This window comes from Amphiprion ocellaris, chromosome 12 (genome assembly GCF_022539595.1).
Source record: "Amphiprion ocellaris isolate individual 3 ecotype Okinawa chromosome 12, ASM2253959v1, whole genome shotgun sequence".
NCBI lineage: Eukaryota > Metazoa > Chordata > Actinopteri > Pomacentridae > Amphiprion > Amphiprion ocellaris.
Window position 1 is genome coordinate 17,593,987 of NC_072777.1, and position 15,633 is coordinate 17,609,619.

General features: G+C 40.0%; 1 protein-coding gene across 1 annotated transcript in view; it reads left to right on the forward strand.

Moving 5' to 3' along the window:
• The window catches only part of si:dkey-174m14.3 (uncharacterized protein LOC563117 homolog), a 35,934-nt gene extending 21,121 nt beyond the window's left edge, over positions 1-14,813 (forward strand). Inside the window, exons 3-7 of the mRNA XM_035958076.2 lie at positions 696-857; positions 2,830-2,896; positions 5,828-5,935; positions 7,714-7,794; positions 12,533-14,813. Coding sequence (XP_035813969.2) covers positions 696-857; positions 2,830-2,896; positions 5,828-5,935; positions 7,714-7,794; positions 12,533-13,945 — 1,831 coding nt within the window. The 3' untranslated portion in view covers positions 13,946-14,813. The remainder of the gene's footprint in view (positions 1-695; positions 858-2,829; positions 2,897-5,827; positions 5,936-7,713; positions 7,795-12,532) is intronic.
• Positions 14,814-15,633: the final 820 nt, after the last annotated feature.

Consider the following 15,633-nt stretch of genomic DNA (forward strand, 5'->3'; position numbering starts at 1 on the left):
TACAGATAGTCATTACCCTCCTTCCTCCATCTGTCTGTCAATACAAGGTCCATTAAGCCCAGCCATGCACATTCAGATCCATCACGGTAGCAGACATTTCCTTTTTTCCCACTCACACTTGTCCTTTTATTAGATTGAAACCAAGGTAATGCACATACTCTAAAAATAGCCATCATTGTGCTGTCCCACTGAATTACATGTGGGGGATATCACTGTTGTGTAAATGTGAGCCTTCAGGGTCTATTCATGTGATATATTGGCTCATATTTCATCACAAATTACACCCTCTTTTTTTAGTCTGACCAATCTCTCTGATGATTGATTTCTGTGATGTGCTGCTGAACTTAAAAAGGGCTGTATCCTGGCTTTACTCCTTCCTGGATTTATAATTGGAGGTCTGTTTTTTTTTCCAATGTTTTCTTCATAGAACGCTCTTTTACAACCAAGTTCTCTTGTTGCACCCTCTCATAATGTCTCATCACCATTCAGAGGTCTAAAAGATATGTTGACTCCTCTAAATCTATTGATATAACCACAGACCCCTGGTACAAGCTTGTGTCCTCAACCATATGCCCTGAACCCAGCCATCTGCTGTGTGTGTGTGTGTGTGTGTGTGTGTGTGTGTGTGTGTGTGTGTGTGTGTGTGTGTGTGTGTGTGTGTGTGTGTGTGTGTGTGTTTGTGTGTGTGTGTGTAGCTCATTGCTGGAGCAGAAGGAGGACTTACGGAAAAGGCTTTCCTACACAACACACAAGCTTGAACTGCTGCAGAGTGAGTTTGACTCCACTCGGCAGTACCTGGAGACAGAGCTCCGCCGAGCACAGGAGGAGCTGGACAAGTTCACTGATAAACTGCGCAGGTAAGCCACAATGCATACTGCACACTTTCAATTTATTAGTTTAATTTTGTAGGGTCTTCATTTATTAAATTTAGGGATGTCCGATAATATCGGCCCACCGATATTGTCGGCCAGATATTGGCATAAAAATGCATTATCGGTCAATATCGTTATCGTTTTTTTTGCCTATCATGAAAACCAATAAAATAATGCCTGGATTTCGCTGGCATTTACCGGTGCGCAAATGATCACGTCAAACTGCGTCCTGAAGTGTGTAAACAACCGTGCCGGATTTCCGGTGTGCTGTGCATTTGGCTGAAAAAAAAAGAAGAAGATAGGACTACATTGCCAGTCGAGTTCGTCTATCAATGGAATGAGGGGAACACAGCTTTTGTTTTCAACCAAACTAAAATCACTAGCCAATGGGAAGTAGAGTGGGGGCAGGTCTTAGAAAGATGTTAAGATACAGCTGCGGGTGAGTCCATTGTTGTCATGGTTATAGTAATGCAGAGATATAGAAATCTTGAACAAATTCGTGGATCCAGACTATAATCTGCCTCACTGCCAAAATCTAATCACTTGGTCCTTGTGTCATTTCTGACCTTCCCTGAAAATTTCATCCAAATCCGTGAGTCCACTTTTTTGAGTAATGTTGTGCACAGACACAGATGGACTAATGTATGCTGATCGTAACTCCGTCGCGTTCATTGGAAGAGTAAATAAGAAGAAAAGGCACTTCCCAAGGTTGGAATCGTTAAATAGAGATGCCAAGCCCTTTGGTTGCTGGTGCAAAAAAAATTGAAGGAGCCAGGTGCTTGCTTCTGTATCATATATTTAAAAAAAAAAACAAAAAACTCATGTACGCAACTAACAGCAAAAAGTGCTGTCACGTCATGAGTCAGACCCACAGAACTGCTGTCCACTCTGAAACTCACAACTCGTTTACCGGGAGTAACATCCACCGCTGAGGTACGGATATCAGACTGACTGGGTTTGTGATTCATTGCAGAACACGACTTGTCATTCACCAGATCTCAGCCACTCTTTAATCTGTAAAAAACTGACTGAAGATAAAAATGCTTTGTCGAAACTGTCCATGTCAAATCAGCATGCTGGTTCCATAAATACAGATGGATTTAATGTTTTTGTTATTATTTGAACTGAACTATAGTTTGCTGTTATAAACTATATTCATTATTTTTTTGCAATGTAACTGTTTGCATAGTTGTATTTCAGAGTAAGTAGTGCAAATGGCGCACATTGTTAAAAGGTGAATCAACGTCCTTTTCCATGTCCTTTACTGATTGGTTGCTAAACAATATATTTGCACCATGCTGTAGTCAGATGGAGCACCTACCACCACCTACTGATCTTTTTAGTATTACTATAATCTGCATTCTGAGTTTGTGAAGGCAGATATCTTCTCATTTCTTATTAATTAGTTGGATTGGGAAATTCTTAACAAAGCTGTGGAAAATTACATTCAAATCCGTTAATCCGTTTTTAAGTAATGTTGCGAACAGAGAGATGGATAGACCAACACTGTTCGTCACATAACTCCTTCCTTGCCAGAGTAATTAGAGTTTTAACTTTTCTCTTTGAGTTAGAGAAGAAGATCATGTGCATTTATATTTATGCTTAGTGTACCACGTGATCCCTTTAAGTTATTCCTAGATTGGGGTCCACTGTCACAGCAAGTGAGTGGTTCAAATTATTTTGTACAGATACCCAAAATGTTTCCTATACTGGGTGTCACTGCCTTATGGATCATAAATAATAGAGGAAAATATTCACTCCATCATCAATCACCAGGTTGAATATAAAACTAAACCCACTAAACCAAACTAAAACTGCAACATATGTTTTGCTCTGACTTGAATACTGTTGAACCTGCCTGTATGCTAATTTCCAGCTCGGTGAGTTCTACAGCTGCCGCTGTATGTGTGTAAGTTATTATCAACAAGTGAGCTGTGTCATTTATTGTGTCGTTTAGAATACAAAGCAGCTACTCAGCACTGCAGAGGATCAACCAAGATCTGGAGGAGAAGATCCATAGCAATGTAAGTGTCTAAACCTGTGTTTGCCTAAGTGCATGTTGTACTCAGTCTTACCAAACTCTCAAGCTTGGAGTTAAGTAACTGCAGACGGGAAACAGGAAAGAGAAACATGTAAGCAAGTCAGTGTGTTCAGAGATGGTACAGAACACTTTTGAACCAGTTTGAATATGAATGCCCTGCTGTTGGTACCACTGATGTTAATTATGGCTTATAACAATTGGCTGTCCTCCTTCCAGTGGCAGACTGATAGCAAACCCATTGTTCCTCAGTGCACCACATCTCACTTCATTTGTCAGACATTGCTTTTGCTGGTAGAAAGATACAATTAACTAGTCTGCCTGAGAACACTGTATGACCATCAGGTGTCTTCGCTGTTGAATAGACAGCTGAAAACGCTCATTCAATAGGTTTGTTACAGCAGAAGATAATAATCGTGATGGTCGCTCTTTTCGTGATTACAGTGTGAGATGCCAGGTACAGATATTAGGGAGCTGAAGGTCATGCAGCTTGTGGTGTAAAGAAAATTGGTAGTTTTTAGAATAAAGGCCCGCAGCTTTTGTTTTTTTTTTCTTGTGAAGTGTTCTCATCAGCTGTTATTGACTCATCTCACATATACCCTCCTCAAGGGTGAGAGAGGTGCTGAGTAAGTCTCTCTGTAATCATCAAGCTTGTTTACTCCAGAGGTGCCACAAACCCATCTGACCCCTTGGCCCTGCACAACTGCACACAATGTAATTACAAGACAGATAAACACAGCGATATATTGGGAGTGCCTGGGCTTCAGTTCACACTGTTTTCCAAAGAGGAAGAACTTCTTCACACTTTATCCATGAGTCAATATTTTGATTACAGCTATTACATGTCCAAAGATTTTGGCCAAATTTTATTGCCAGATATGGAAACTGACAGACTTCTACTTTATTTCATTCACTGAAAAAAGATAAACAACAACAAAAAAACCCCAAAACAATTTAATACGACACAAAAACAGTCTCCAAACTTCTGAATGAAAAGGAACAGAAAGAAGAATAAATTTATGCAATCTGCCAATGAGCATTGAAGACAAACAACAAACAAAATGACTGAATGAAGTCCGAGAGGCCTGCATAGCCACTCACTCCTATCAAAGTTTTCTCTCATAATAAACGCTATGATACTCTTATTTCATTTCTTTGTATTTTAACAATATGCTGGTTTTAATTATGTTTTTAAATCTTGAATGTGATTTAGATTCCTGTGATTCCTTGTCTAGATTGTTCCATATACTGAAAATTGACTGGATGTTTATCTTATAGGCATTTCCCCAAACTTCAACACAGTAGATCAGATATGGAACAATCAGATAATTATAGAACATGTACAATTCTTTATTATCCAACAAATCCTTTACTTTGTATAATACAGTAATTGTTTTTCATATTTTTACTTGTATAATTTCTATGTGATTTCCAGTTCAAATTCTCATCAACCATGGCACCAAACTTAGTTACCCTCACTTTGTTAATTTCAGTACTGTCTGTATAAGTTGAACTATCAACGTCTTTCCCTCTTTTGTTGAATATCATAAAGTTACTTTTCCCAGGTTTAGTGACAATTTATTGACATCAAACCATGTTTTTATTTTTCTACATTCTTTTTTGATCACATCCAACACCTGTGTTAAATTTCCCCACAAATAAAGTAGTATCATCTGCAAAGAGAATATATCGGTCAATATATAATTGAGGGACTTTTGAAGTCCATGGGATATATCTTGCATATATTTTTATTAAAAGTAAAAAAAAAAGTTTTTTATGTTCATTATGATCATGTCTACAAATTGCAGAATTATTTATTATGGAAACAATCACTTGTTAATAAAAAATGACTGACTAACTAAAATGTCAAGTAAATAATCGTCTGAATTTAATAACAATCACCTTCGAATTAGCTAAACAATAATAAAATGAGCTATTCAAAAATTATTTTGATTGTGTTCTTTTCATTAAGTTCAAATAATCATGACAGATATTTCTTTTTGGCAATATATCACATTTTATTTGGAAAATAACAAATTATATCTGTGTCCCGGAAAAATCACTTTCAACTAATTTACCCATTACAAAAACACCTCTCAAGGAAGTGTGTTAATTCCAAATCACATGACCTGCTCCACATGATGTTATTTCCTCCTGAAGAAAAGACTGGAAAGACTCCAAGCTTTCTTAGTTATTGAATATAAAATAGTGTGTGAGTCAAGTGTGGATTTATCACATGTCAACAAGTTTACTACAATATGTTTATGAATAACTGTCAATTTCAATTTTACTCAATTGTATATATAATATTTAGATGAATCTTTCTCTAAAAATGCCATGCGGTGTTTGGTTATAGGCAGGTATGTTGGTTTTAGGCCTGAAAACAGCAAAAATGTCAACTATGATACCTGTCAACAATGTTACAAAAAGTCCTGCAATTATATATTCACCCATATTTGAGCAGTTTAGATACAGAAATAAAGTAATTGATATACTACATAAATAGTTTTGTTCTAAGGGCTTTAAAGAACAATAATCAATTACCAAAATAATCACTTAAGCTGCATAATGTGTCTTTAAATCCATCCTGTATCCAGACTCAGAGCCAGGATCTGATGTGCACTTTTCTGTTTGCAATTATACATCAGGATCCCAGGATCCGCATTTGGATTTAATGTGATCTTCATTGAAAAAAACAGTTTTTCTTTCAAAAATAAGGACATTTCTAAGTGCCCCCAAACTTTTGAATGGTAGCGTACATTTAGTGACTAAATATAACAATAAACATGGACATATGTGGAATTCCCATAAAGCAATTAGTTATGATGCACAACGACTGTTGTTTAAACTGAACTCTTGTTTCTAGTCTTCTTTTTATGCTTGATTAATCTCTGAAACTCTCTCTTCTTGTTGTCAGTCGCAGCACCATGATGATGAAAAGCGAGCTCTGAGCAGAGAGATTATTGTCCTTAACAACCATCTGATGGAGGCAAAGCTCACCATCGAGAAGCTACAAGAGGACAATGTAAGTAAGACCCAAGTGAGCATCACACTGTTGCCATCCATCCATCCATTATCTATACACCGCTTAATCCTCACTAGGGTCGCGGGGGGGGCTGGAGCCTATCCCAGCTGACTCAGGCGAAGGCAGGGGACACCCTAGACAGGTCACCAGTCTGTCGCAGGGCCACATACAAAGACAAACAAGCACTCTCACATTCACACCTACGGGCAATTTAGAATAATCAATTAACCTCAGCATATTTTTGGACTGTGGGAGGAAGCCGGAGTACCCGGAGAAAACCCACGCATGCACAGGGAGAACATGCAAACTCCATGCAGAAAGATCCCGGGAAAGCCGGGACGCGAACCAGGGACCTTCTTGCTGCAAGGCGAAAGTGCTAACCACTACGCCACTGTGCAGCCCATCACACTGTTGCTTCCTCTCAAAATTAATTTTCAAGGCAAATGGCGCAGATTGTTATTTTCATGCGGTGCCCCACTTGTCTGTTGAGTGCCAGATAATACAGAGGTATTCTGATTTGGATGGTAGCATTCTCCAGTTACTCTGATTGTGTGTAGTAAAAGAGTTTCAACAAAACAGTATTCACTTTACTCCACTCTCTGAGGGGACACAGCAGACTCTTTACTTTTGCACTACTCTGTTAGTGCTACACCCATTACTGCCCCCTGTAAAACAATGGCGGTCAGCAACTGTTAGCCAGCAGCAACATGACACTCTTTAGTTGCTTTCCTAAAATGCATGACTATTGGGAGTACATTCTTTGGTCAAATGAGACCAAAATGAATTTGTTCAGCACAGATGAGGTCCAGCTTGTCTTGAACCTCACCAGGACTACCACGGTGAACGCATAGTCCTGACAGTGTGGCAGAGGTGGGAGTGTGATGATATGAGGCTGCAAAAATTGGGTTTGAGACAATGGATGCCTGTAAATTTATCAAAGTACTGTCTGACAACATGACTCCCAGTCTACAGAGGCATTGCAAAAGAGAAATACACTACCGTTCAAAAGTTTAGGGTCACCCAGACAATTTCATGTTCTCCATGAAAACTCACACTTTCATTCATGTGCCTACATAATTGCACAAGGGTTTTCCAATCATCAATTAGCCTTTCAACACATTAGCTAACACAATGTACCATTAGAACACAGGAGTGATGGTTGCCGTTTCCAGCTAGAATAGTCATTTATCACATGAACAATGTCTAGACTGTATACCTGATTCATTTAATGTTTTCTTCATTGAGAAAAATGCTTTCTTTCAAAAAAATATATATATATATTGTGTGTGTGTGTGTGTGTGTGTGTGTGTGTGTGTGTGTGTGTGTGTGTGTGTGTGTGTGTGTGTGTGTGTGTGCGCGTGTGCGCGATTTACTAGTGTTTGGATTTCTGTATTATTAAAAATAATGCAGATATTGTAAGGTGATACAATTTTGAATCACTTGACATTTAGGTGATTCATGGAGGTGCACTCACCTCTTTTGTAGACTGTAGAACCTTTTCACTACTAAGTTTCAATATTACTACTTTGTCAGTCCAGACCAATAATTCTTTATAATTTACAGAACATTTGCTATTATTATTGTTTGTACTCACTTCTGTTATGTAGTGTATATTGTGTGATAATTCAGATTTTGTACAAGTTATCATTTCTAAAGACGTGTGATTTGAAGGAAAGGGACACTCACTCAAAATAGGCCAGAAAATTAGTCAGTCACATTTTCTAATATTCTTCCCTGTCTGTTTTATCTTTTGATTGTGGCCATGTTGTTCCCCACAGGAGCTGTACAGAAAGGACTGTAACCTGGCTGCACAGCTTCTCCACTGCAACAAATCTCTTTACAGAGCCCAGCTCTCTGAGGTAAGTCCTGCATTTACTTTTACAGGCTTGAATCCTAACTGTTCACTTGAATCCATTGCTCCTTATCCTTTCTAAAACCATATTTTACCTGTTCTTCTGCTTTAGTGATGTTTCAGTGGAATCTATAGCAGTTTAAATACAAATAAGAGAAAAACAATAATTCATTATTGAAAATTAGCTGAGTAAAAAGAAGCATTTTGTTGAAATAGGTGTGTGGGGATAAGAAGGTGTGAGTCAGGTGTCTTAAGCAGCACTAAAAAGAATTTGCAGCTCATGGCATAAGATGGGAGAAGAATTTGCTGTCTCGCCTCTAACAGGAAGGTCATCTTGCCCTTTGTGTGCCAGAAAAGATAAGAGACAAGACTTTGTGGAGCGATGAGTTCTGTAGGTCCCTGCAGGAAGGAGAGATGGAAAAATTCAAGCTATGTGTTTTTTTTGACTAAATAACCTTCACCTAAGTGAGATGAAAGCAGCAAAGTTTCAAAAAAGTTGCAGTGCTGAGCTTAAAAAAACTTCCTGAAAATGTCCCTGTCTAGACATACAGTAGAATCATTATGTTACCAACAGGGTATTTTTTTTTTAATTAAATACTTTTACTTTGTTTTCCATAGAATATTACCATCCATCTAAACTAAGGTGCTGTGTTACACCTTTGTCCATTTGCTGTAAAAATATATATTGTGAACTGTGCTGTGCTTTTGTCCAAATGCAGTTCATTTGGCAGGGACCTAAATTAGGGCTGTACAGCGGCTTGGTGGTTAACACTTTCGCCTTGCAGCTAGAAGATCCCCAGTTTGTGTCACAGACTTCCTGGGATCTTTCTGCATGGAGTTTGCATGTTCTTCCGTAGGTTTCCTCTAGATTTTCCGGCTTCCTCCCACAGTCCAAAAACATGCTGAGGTTTATTGGTAATTCTAAATTGTCCATAGGTGTGAATGTGAGTATGATTGTTTGTCTCTATATGTAGCCCTGTGATAGACTGGTGACCTGTCCAGGGTGTCCCCTGCCTTCACTCTAAGTCAGCTGGGATAGACTCTAGACCCCCCCGCGACCCTGATGAAGGTTAAGCGGTGTATAGATAATGGATGGATGGCCTAAATTACTCATTCATGTGCTAACATGATTGCACAAGGGCTTTCTAATTGTCAATTAGCCTTTCAACACAATTAGTTAACACAATGTAGCATTAGAACACAGGAATGATGGTTGCTGGAAATGTTCCTCTGTACCCCTATGGAGATAGTCCATTAAAAATCAGCTGTTTCCAGAGAGAATAGTCATTTACCACATTAACAATGTCTAGACTGTATTTCTGATTCTTTTAATGTTTTCTTCACTGAAAAAAAAATGTTTTTTTCAAAAATAAGGACATTTCTAAGTGACCCCAAACTTTTGAACAGTAGTGTATACAATCATTATGTTACCAACAACAGGGGTTTTGGTTTTTTTTAGAATTAAATATTTTAATTTTTGTTTTCCATGGAATATTACCATCCATCTAAACTAAGGTGCTGTGTTATACCTTTGTCCATTTGCTGTAAAAATATACATTGTAAAATGCGTTGTGCTTTTGTCCAAATGGAATTCATTTGGCAGGAACCTAAATTCTTGAACAGCAGCACAAAGACCACCCACCTATGTGACAGGAGTCAAAACTAAACCAGTCTTTCTGCCCCTGTCACTCAGCATTGCACTTAAGGCAGACTGTAATCATGAAGCACCAGGTTTGGTAATCAAATAATTGGTAGACAATGATTAGGCACAAAGCAACATGGAAACTTCTTCAAGGCACAGTGTAAACAAATGTGAAGGACAGGTAGCTGTTAGAGGTGGTAGAACTACAGTACATGGCAAAATGTAAATGCAGAACACACTGCAGCCTCATCACACTGTCCTGCTGCTGCATGTGGGTATTGATGAGTGTTTTAACACTAGGCCAGCTTGGCGCTACTTTCCGCTGCATCAGCCATGCAGGCCTCGTGCCTCACCCATGTCACAAGAGTAGATTTTGAAGCTGGCATGTGTCCATGAGGTTATGCCTCTCTATGTTTCGCCCATATAGCTAAATGGAAATATCAATGCAAATTACATTTGGCTGTGTAAGACTGAAATATCCCCCTACCAATACACAGAGCACATAAATACATGCACAACTGTACTGTAAACAGTAAAGGATCCATCACAGAGTGCAAAACTGTTCTGCAGGCTCGCTGCCAAACATAATGGGGGTCAGAGGCTATACATGCCTCACTGTATGTCCACCAATCTCCTGGTGGGAGCTAATCGAAAGCATATTGATGAATGGTGCTGCAGCATTTTGAGAAGTGCACTGGCTCTTCAGCGCTTACTGAAGTGCTTTAGTTGTTTGTTTTGCTGCAAAACAGCCACAGAGAGAGTATAAAATGATTGGGTTCAGATTTCTGAACGCAGTATTAAAGTTAATTGTTGTCTTGCCCAAAAAAATCCCAAATGAAAAACATGTGGACAGCAATTAAGTATCACTTAGTTCGGTCCAAGTTGTAAAACTGTTATGACAAAACACCTTTTTTATGTTTTTGTACTGTTTGTCTTTACCTACAAAGTAATAAATAGCTTGCCTTTCATTTCCAATTAGGAACAACTGACTAGATTCCTGCTGATAATGTGCTGCAGTTAGCTTATTGCTTGTTGCTATGGAGAGGTACAGATAGTGAATGCAGACATTTTTTTATTTTTTTTATTGAGAAATGCTCTAAATAGAACAAAGTCTAGTAGACTCAGTTTGTCTTTATCATCACATATATTTCTCCCTTTTATTGAGGTTTGTGACACTGAAAATGACACACTTTTTTAAACTGTAGTTATGAATATAATTATTACAGTCAAGGAAGCTGAATGCATGCATGTGTTTTGTGGTGTCATACTCAGAAATCACCTACAATAGTGAGTAGCAAAGTGGCACAGTGCAGTACACAGGGACAACACACACGGCACGTAGTGTGAATAATATGCTGCATATCAATGATTTACTTTCAAAAACTACACTGTTGTGTGAGCTAGATATGCCTCAAATAATAACTGAGTGACTATTCAATACAGAGTTTTCATGTTAAAGCCCAACTGTACAATCCTGGCAACGCTGTTTCCCAAAGATTTCATCTCTATAGTACTAAAACAGCATTCTCATTCATGTTTTGAAAAAAAATATTTCATTTTGAAACAAACGTTTTACATCTGTGATCCAGTAGCCTCCACAGTGAAAGAGGTCACGTCAACAAAAGAATTATGAAAGCATAAGTCAGTAACAGGACTTTTACCCAGAGGACCGGGACTCTTGTCTGGGACCACTATTATGAGATGTGGGTTTTGTTTTCTGTTTCTTCAAGCTTAGACACCAAAACTACATGATGAGATTTAATAAAATATCACACTTTGAGAGTTTTATGGCACCTACTTAAGTAAAAGGTCGGATAAGTGTAGGCACTGAAATTACTTGGTGAGGTTCGGTAAATCGCATAGTTTGGATTAAAATGCATCCTTGAAGCTCTCTTTTATTATCTTTTATACTTATTTTTATGTTATGTGACCATCGGCGTACGTTTGGCTGTCTATTTGTCTGTCTGTCTGTTTGTGTGTCTGTCTGTCTGTTCGCAACATTATTCAAAAACGGACTAATGGATTTGGATGAAATTTTCAGGGAAGGTCAGAAATGACACAAGGATCAAGTGATTAGATTTTGGCAGTGATGTGGCTTATCGTCATGGATTTGTTAAAGATTTCTGTATAATTGTTTCTGTGTCACTGTAACTATGACTACAAGTGAACACTACATCAGCTGCCTACTGATGATCACGATTGCAATCCTACTGCAAATTAGTTATTGATGATCAGAAATCACATAGAATGTGGCCTTTTGATATAGATGTACTCACAAACAAAGTGACGTTGCAGTGGGCACATGCGTGTGCTATGCAAGTGTACGTGATGTACGGATTGCGTGACCTAAATATGAAGCGGGCGGCAGGAATTGATGGGACTCGGAAACACCCCCACAATTTAATCAATTGTTCCTTGTATCATTTCCAATGGATAAGTCCTGATCTGCAGCAGTTGATTTGTAGTAGGATTGCAGTCATGTGATCATCAGCAGGCAGCTGAAGTAGTATTCACTTGTAGTCATAGTTACAGTGACGTCGTGCCGCTATCTTGCAATGATACAGAAAACTTTTAACAAATTTGTGGATCCAGACTATAAGCCGCACCACTGCCCAAATCTAATCACTTCCCTAACCCTAACCCGGTCCTTGTGTCATTTCCCACCTTCCCTGAAAATTTCATCCAAATCGATTAGTCTGTTTTTGAGTAATGTTGCTAACAGACAGACAGACAAACAGACAGACAGACTAATGCTGATCGTCACATAACTCCGCCACATTCCTTGGTGGAGTAATAATATGGCAAGCTGACACGGTACAGTCAATACAGTGGATAATCTTAACCTGGTGCTTAGTGTAACATGCAGTGTGAATTTAATGTGGACAGTCTGAAAGTCTTTCTGATTACAATGAGTGAGGAGTTTTTGTAGTGGATGGAGTGTGAATTGTTCAAGAAACAATTTACACTGAATGGAATATGGTGTTGAGTGTGAAAATCATATGTATATTATGCAAATTTTCTCTTCAAGAAATATCTATCCATTGGTGCAGCAACACATTTTCAACTCATATTAACCCACTCTTCTCTTTTCTGACACTTGTAGCTGCCTGCTGATTTTCAGGAGCGACTGACCATGCACTTGGAGGACTCTCCACTCTGTCACACCTACTCTGACTCTGTCCCAGCCTCTCTCATTGCCAAAGTACTTGAGAAGCCAGATGATGCCTGCAGCAGCAGCCAGGCCTCCCGCTCCCCCAGCCCGCAAACCCAGGACCATGCGTTTATTCTGGAACGATTGGGCCCTGGAGAGCGTCTGGGGCTCCGTGCAGCATACAAATCTGACCTGTACAGTAGTGACACAGCCCTGTACTGCCCTGATGACCGCCACCGCGAGCGCCGGCCCAGCATGGATCTTCATGGTCAGAGAAAGCTGCTGTATGGGCCCCAGAACTCCACAGACAGCAACCCAGAGGAGGGTTCAGTGGGACTGAGAGCTGGCTTCTCCCAGGAGCACTTTGCTAAGTTTCCTGCCACACTGGGGGCAGGTTCCAGCTCTTACTCCAGCTTCAGTGGAGGGGGGTCTGAGGACAAAGGCAACGGCCCGCCCAGCAGCGCAGCTTCCTCCCCGCTCCATCATTCCCTCTACATGGAATGGAGAGATGCAGGGGACTATGAGAGAAAGAGTGACTCATCCTGGGAGAGGGACTCTCCAAGGGGCTTTGCCAATGCTCATCCTTTCCAACAGACGGAACTGAGCCACCACCAGAACGGCAGCTCTCCTGTCTACAGTCGTACCATGTCGTCCTGTTTCAGTGAGCCCTATGAGCCACTCCCTCCATCCTCCTCCCCAAGCGTCGCCTACGGAGACAGTCGTCGAGGCAGCACATTAGCCCCTGAGGAGGAAGAGCTGATTGGTCGATGGAGGCAACTTAGTGTCGAAGACTTAAGTGCCAACACCTACCGCAGCCCAGGCCGTGCCTCACCTTACAGCTTCTCAGAGCAGCACTTCTCTGTCCGTCCTGCTAAGATCCGTCTTGGGCCGCTCTACAGCAGTTTCCAAGAAGGGGCTGATTACTACCATCAGGGGGTGGATGTCATGGACCCAGTGTGGGTAGCTGCCAGCCCCAGTCCCGAATGCAGCCCAGGGCTGCGGCAGGCACACAGCCAAGCTCACCTGTACCGAGCTGAGGACAGCCAGGGGTCGGAGCACAGCCTCTACCACTCAGGGAGCTCCAAAGACAGGGAATGCAATGTTGCAACTGGAGGCCAGAGCACAGATTATGTAGATCCCAGTCCAAATAGCTCCAGTGAATCTCTCAACCAGAGGTCCCTGGAAATGGCCGCAGAGCTGCAGCATTATCAAGTTGAGATGCACAGCCTGCCTGCACAGGTGAGCCAGTCACCGCCACCAGCCCCACCACCTCCTCCTCCATACAACCAAAAATTTGGCTCCCTGGGACTTTCCAGGAAGGACAGTTTGACGAAAGCCCAGTTGTATGGAACACTTCTGAACTGAGGAACTTTGCAACCAGTTTGAAACTTTGACAGGATAGTAGACACAAGACCGCAGTGTGTTCAGCAACACCTTATGTTTAGTGCCACCATTTTGACAGAAAATGGTTTACATAGCAGCCAGGAGCCAAATAATTCAGTAACATGAACATGTAACTATTGCTGATCATTTTAAAGCATTGATTGTTGAAGTAAGTCATATGAAGAGTTGGATATGGGGACATGGGAGCTGAAGGAGCTCTTAAATTTTGTAGGAATGTGTATGTATTTAAATGTACAAATATATACTAATAAAAATTGAGTGATATATTTTGTATGTAACGGTTAGAACGAAATACATCCAAAACAATCAAAAAGTGGAAATCTTCTCTATATTCTGGAACTTGTATATAATTTAAAAACTCTCAATGCTATATTTGAAAGTGAGAGAAGTATTTTAATTGAGACTTGCCCCCATTAAACTGCATAGATTTGTTTCAGTTATTATTTTGAATTGGTTGAAACAGTGTTGGCTTTGTGATGATTTACATATTGTGAGTGTTGAAACTAAGGGGGGAAATAAAATCAAATAAATTTCTGAACAATGACAAACATACATTTAATTTTTCTTCTGTTAACTGAATTTGACAGTGTCGGTTGGTGTGTTTTGTTGTTATTGATGGAACGTTTTGAGATGTAAACATCTGTTTTAGCAGTCAGTATTTATTTTTGCTCTTCTATATCCATCAAAGAGGTATTCCTGCCCCCATTCTACCTCAGATTTGAATGCCCACACCCCACAAAGCCGCTGTACCCGTTTCTTTGACGACAATGCATGTTTATACATTTTGGTTGTTTTGTTTGCCTAATAAAGCACAAATTATACATTTAAATTCCTAGCCTTCTTTTAATATTATGTGGATGTATTGTCTACTTCCAAGGTCCATCACATATGATCAGTTATGTTTAGATAATTACACATCTGCTGATCTGCAGTGTTGTGTCGTCTGACTGAACTGAGAGGAAGACTTTCATCATTCACACTCAGACTGCTTCAACAGTGTGTTGCATGCCTGCTGAGTCACTATGAAGCCTTGCTTTATCACTGTTGTGAATTTAAAAGTAGGTTACTAGAGAAAGGTTTTTCACAAGATAAGCAAACTTACAGGAAGAAAGAAATCATCAAAGAAACAACAACGGTAAAAGCAAATGTATCACATGCTGTGTATATTTGTGATGTAACACACTAAAGAACAGGTACTGCTCCACTCACCAGTATATACTCTTCTTTGATGCTTCTTTTTTTTAAAGTTATTTTTTGGCCATTTTTGGCTTTATGTGACAGGCTGGAGAAGAGGCAGACAGAAGAATGGGGGGAAGACCTGCAGCAAAGGGCCATGAGCAGGAATCGAACCCAGGCCGCTGCGTCGGGGACTATAGCCCCTGTTCATGGGTCATCTGCTAACCTGTTGAACTGTCTGGACACCCTCTTTGATATTTTAAAACTGCCATGCAGACTAAAAATACAGGGGGTTGGAAAAATATCTTCAGTATAAAAAAACACTATTGCATGGTGAAGCAGTGGGTAGAACTGTTGCAAGAAGGTCCTGGGTTTGAATCTTTGCCTGTGGTCTTTCTGCATTGCGTGTGCATGTTCTCCGGCTAGTCCGGCTTCGTCCCGCAGTCCAAAAACATGTTCAGGTTAATTGGTGA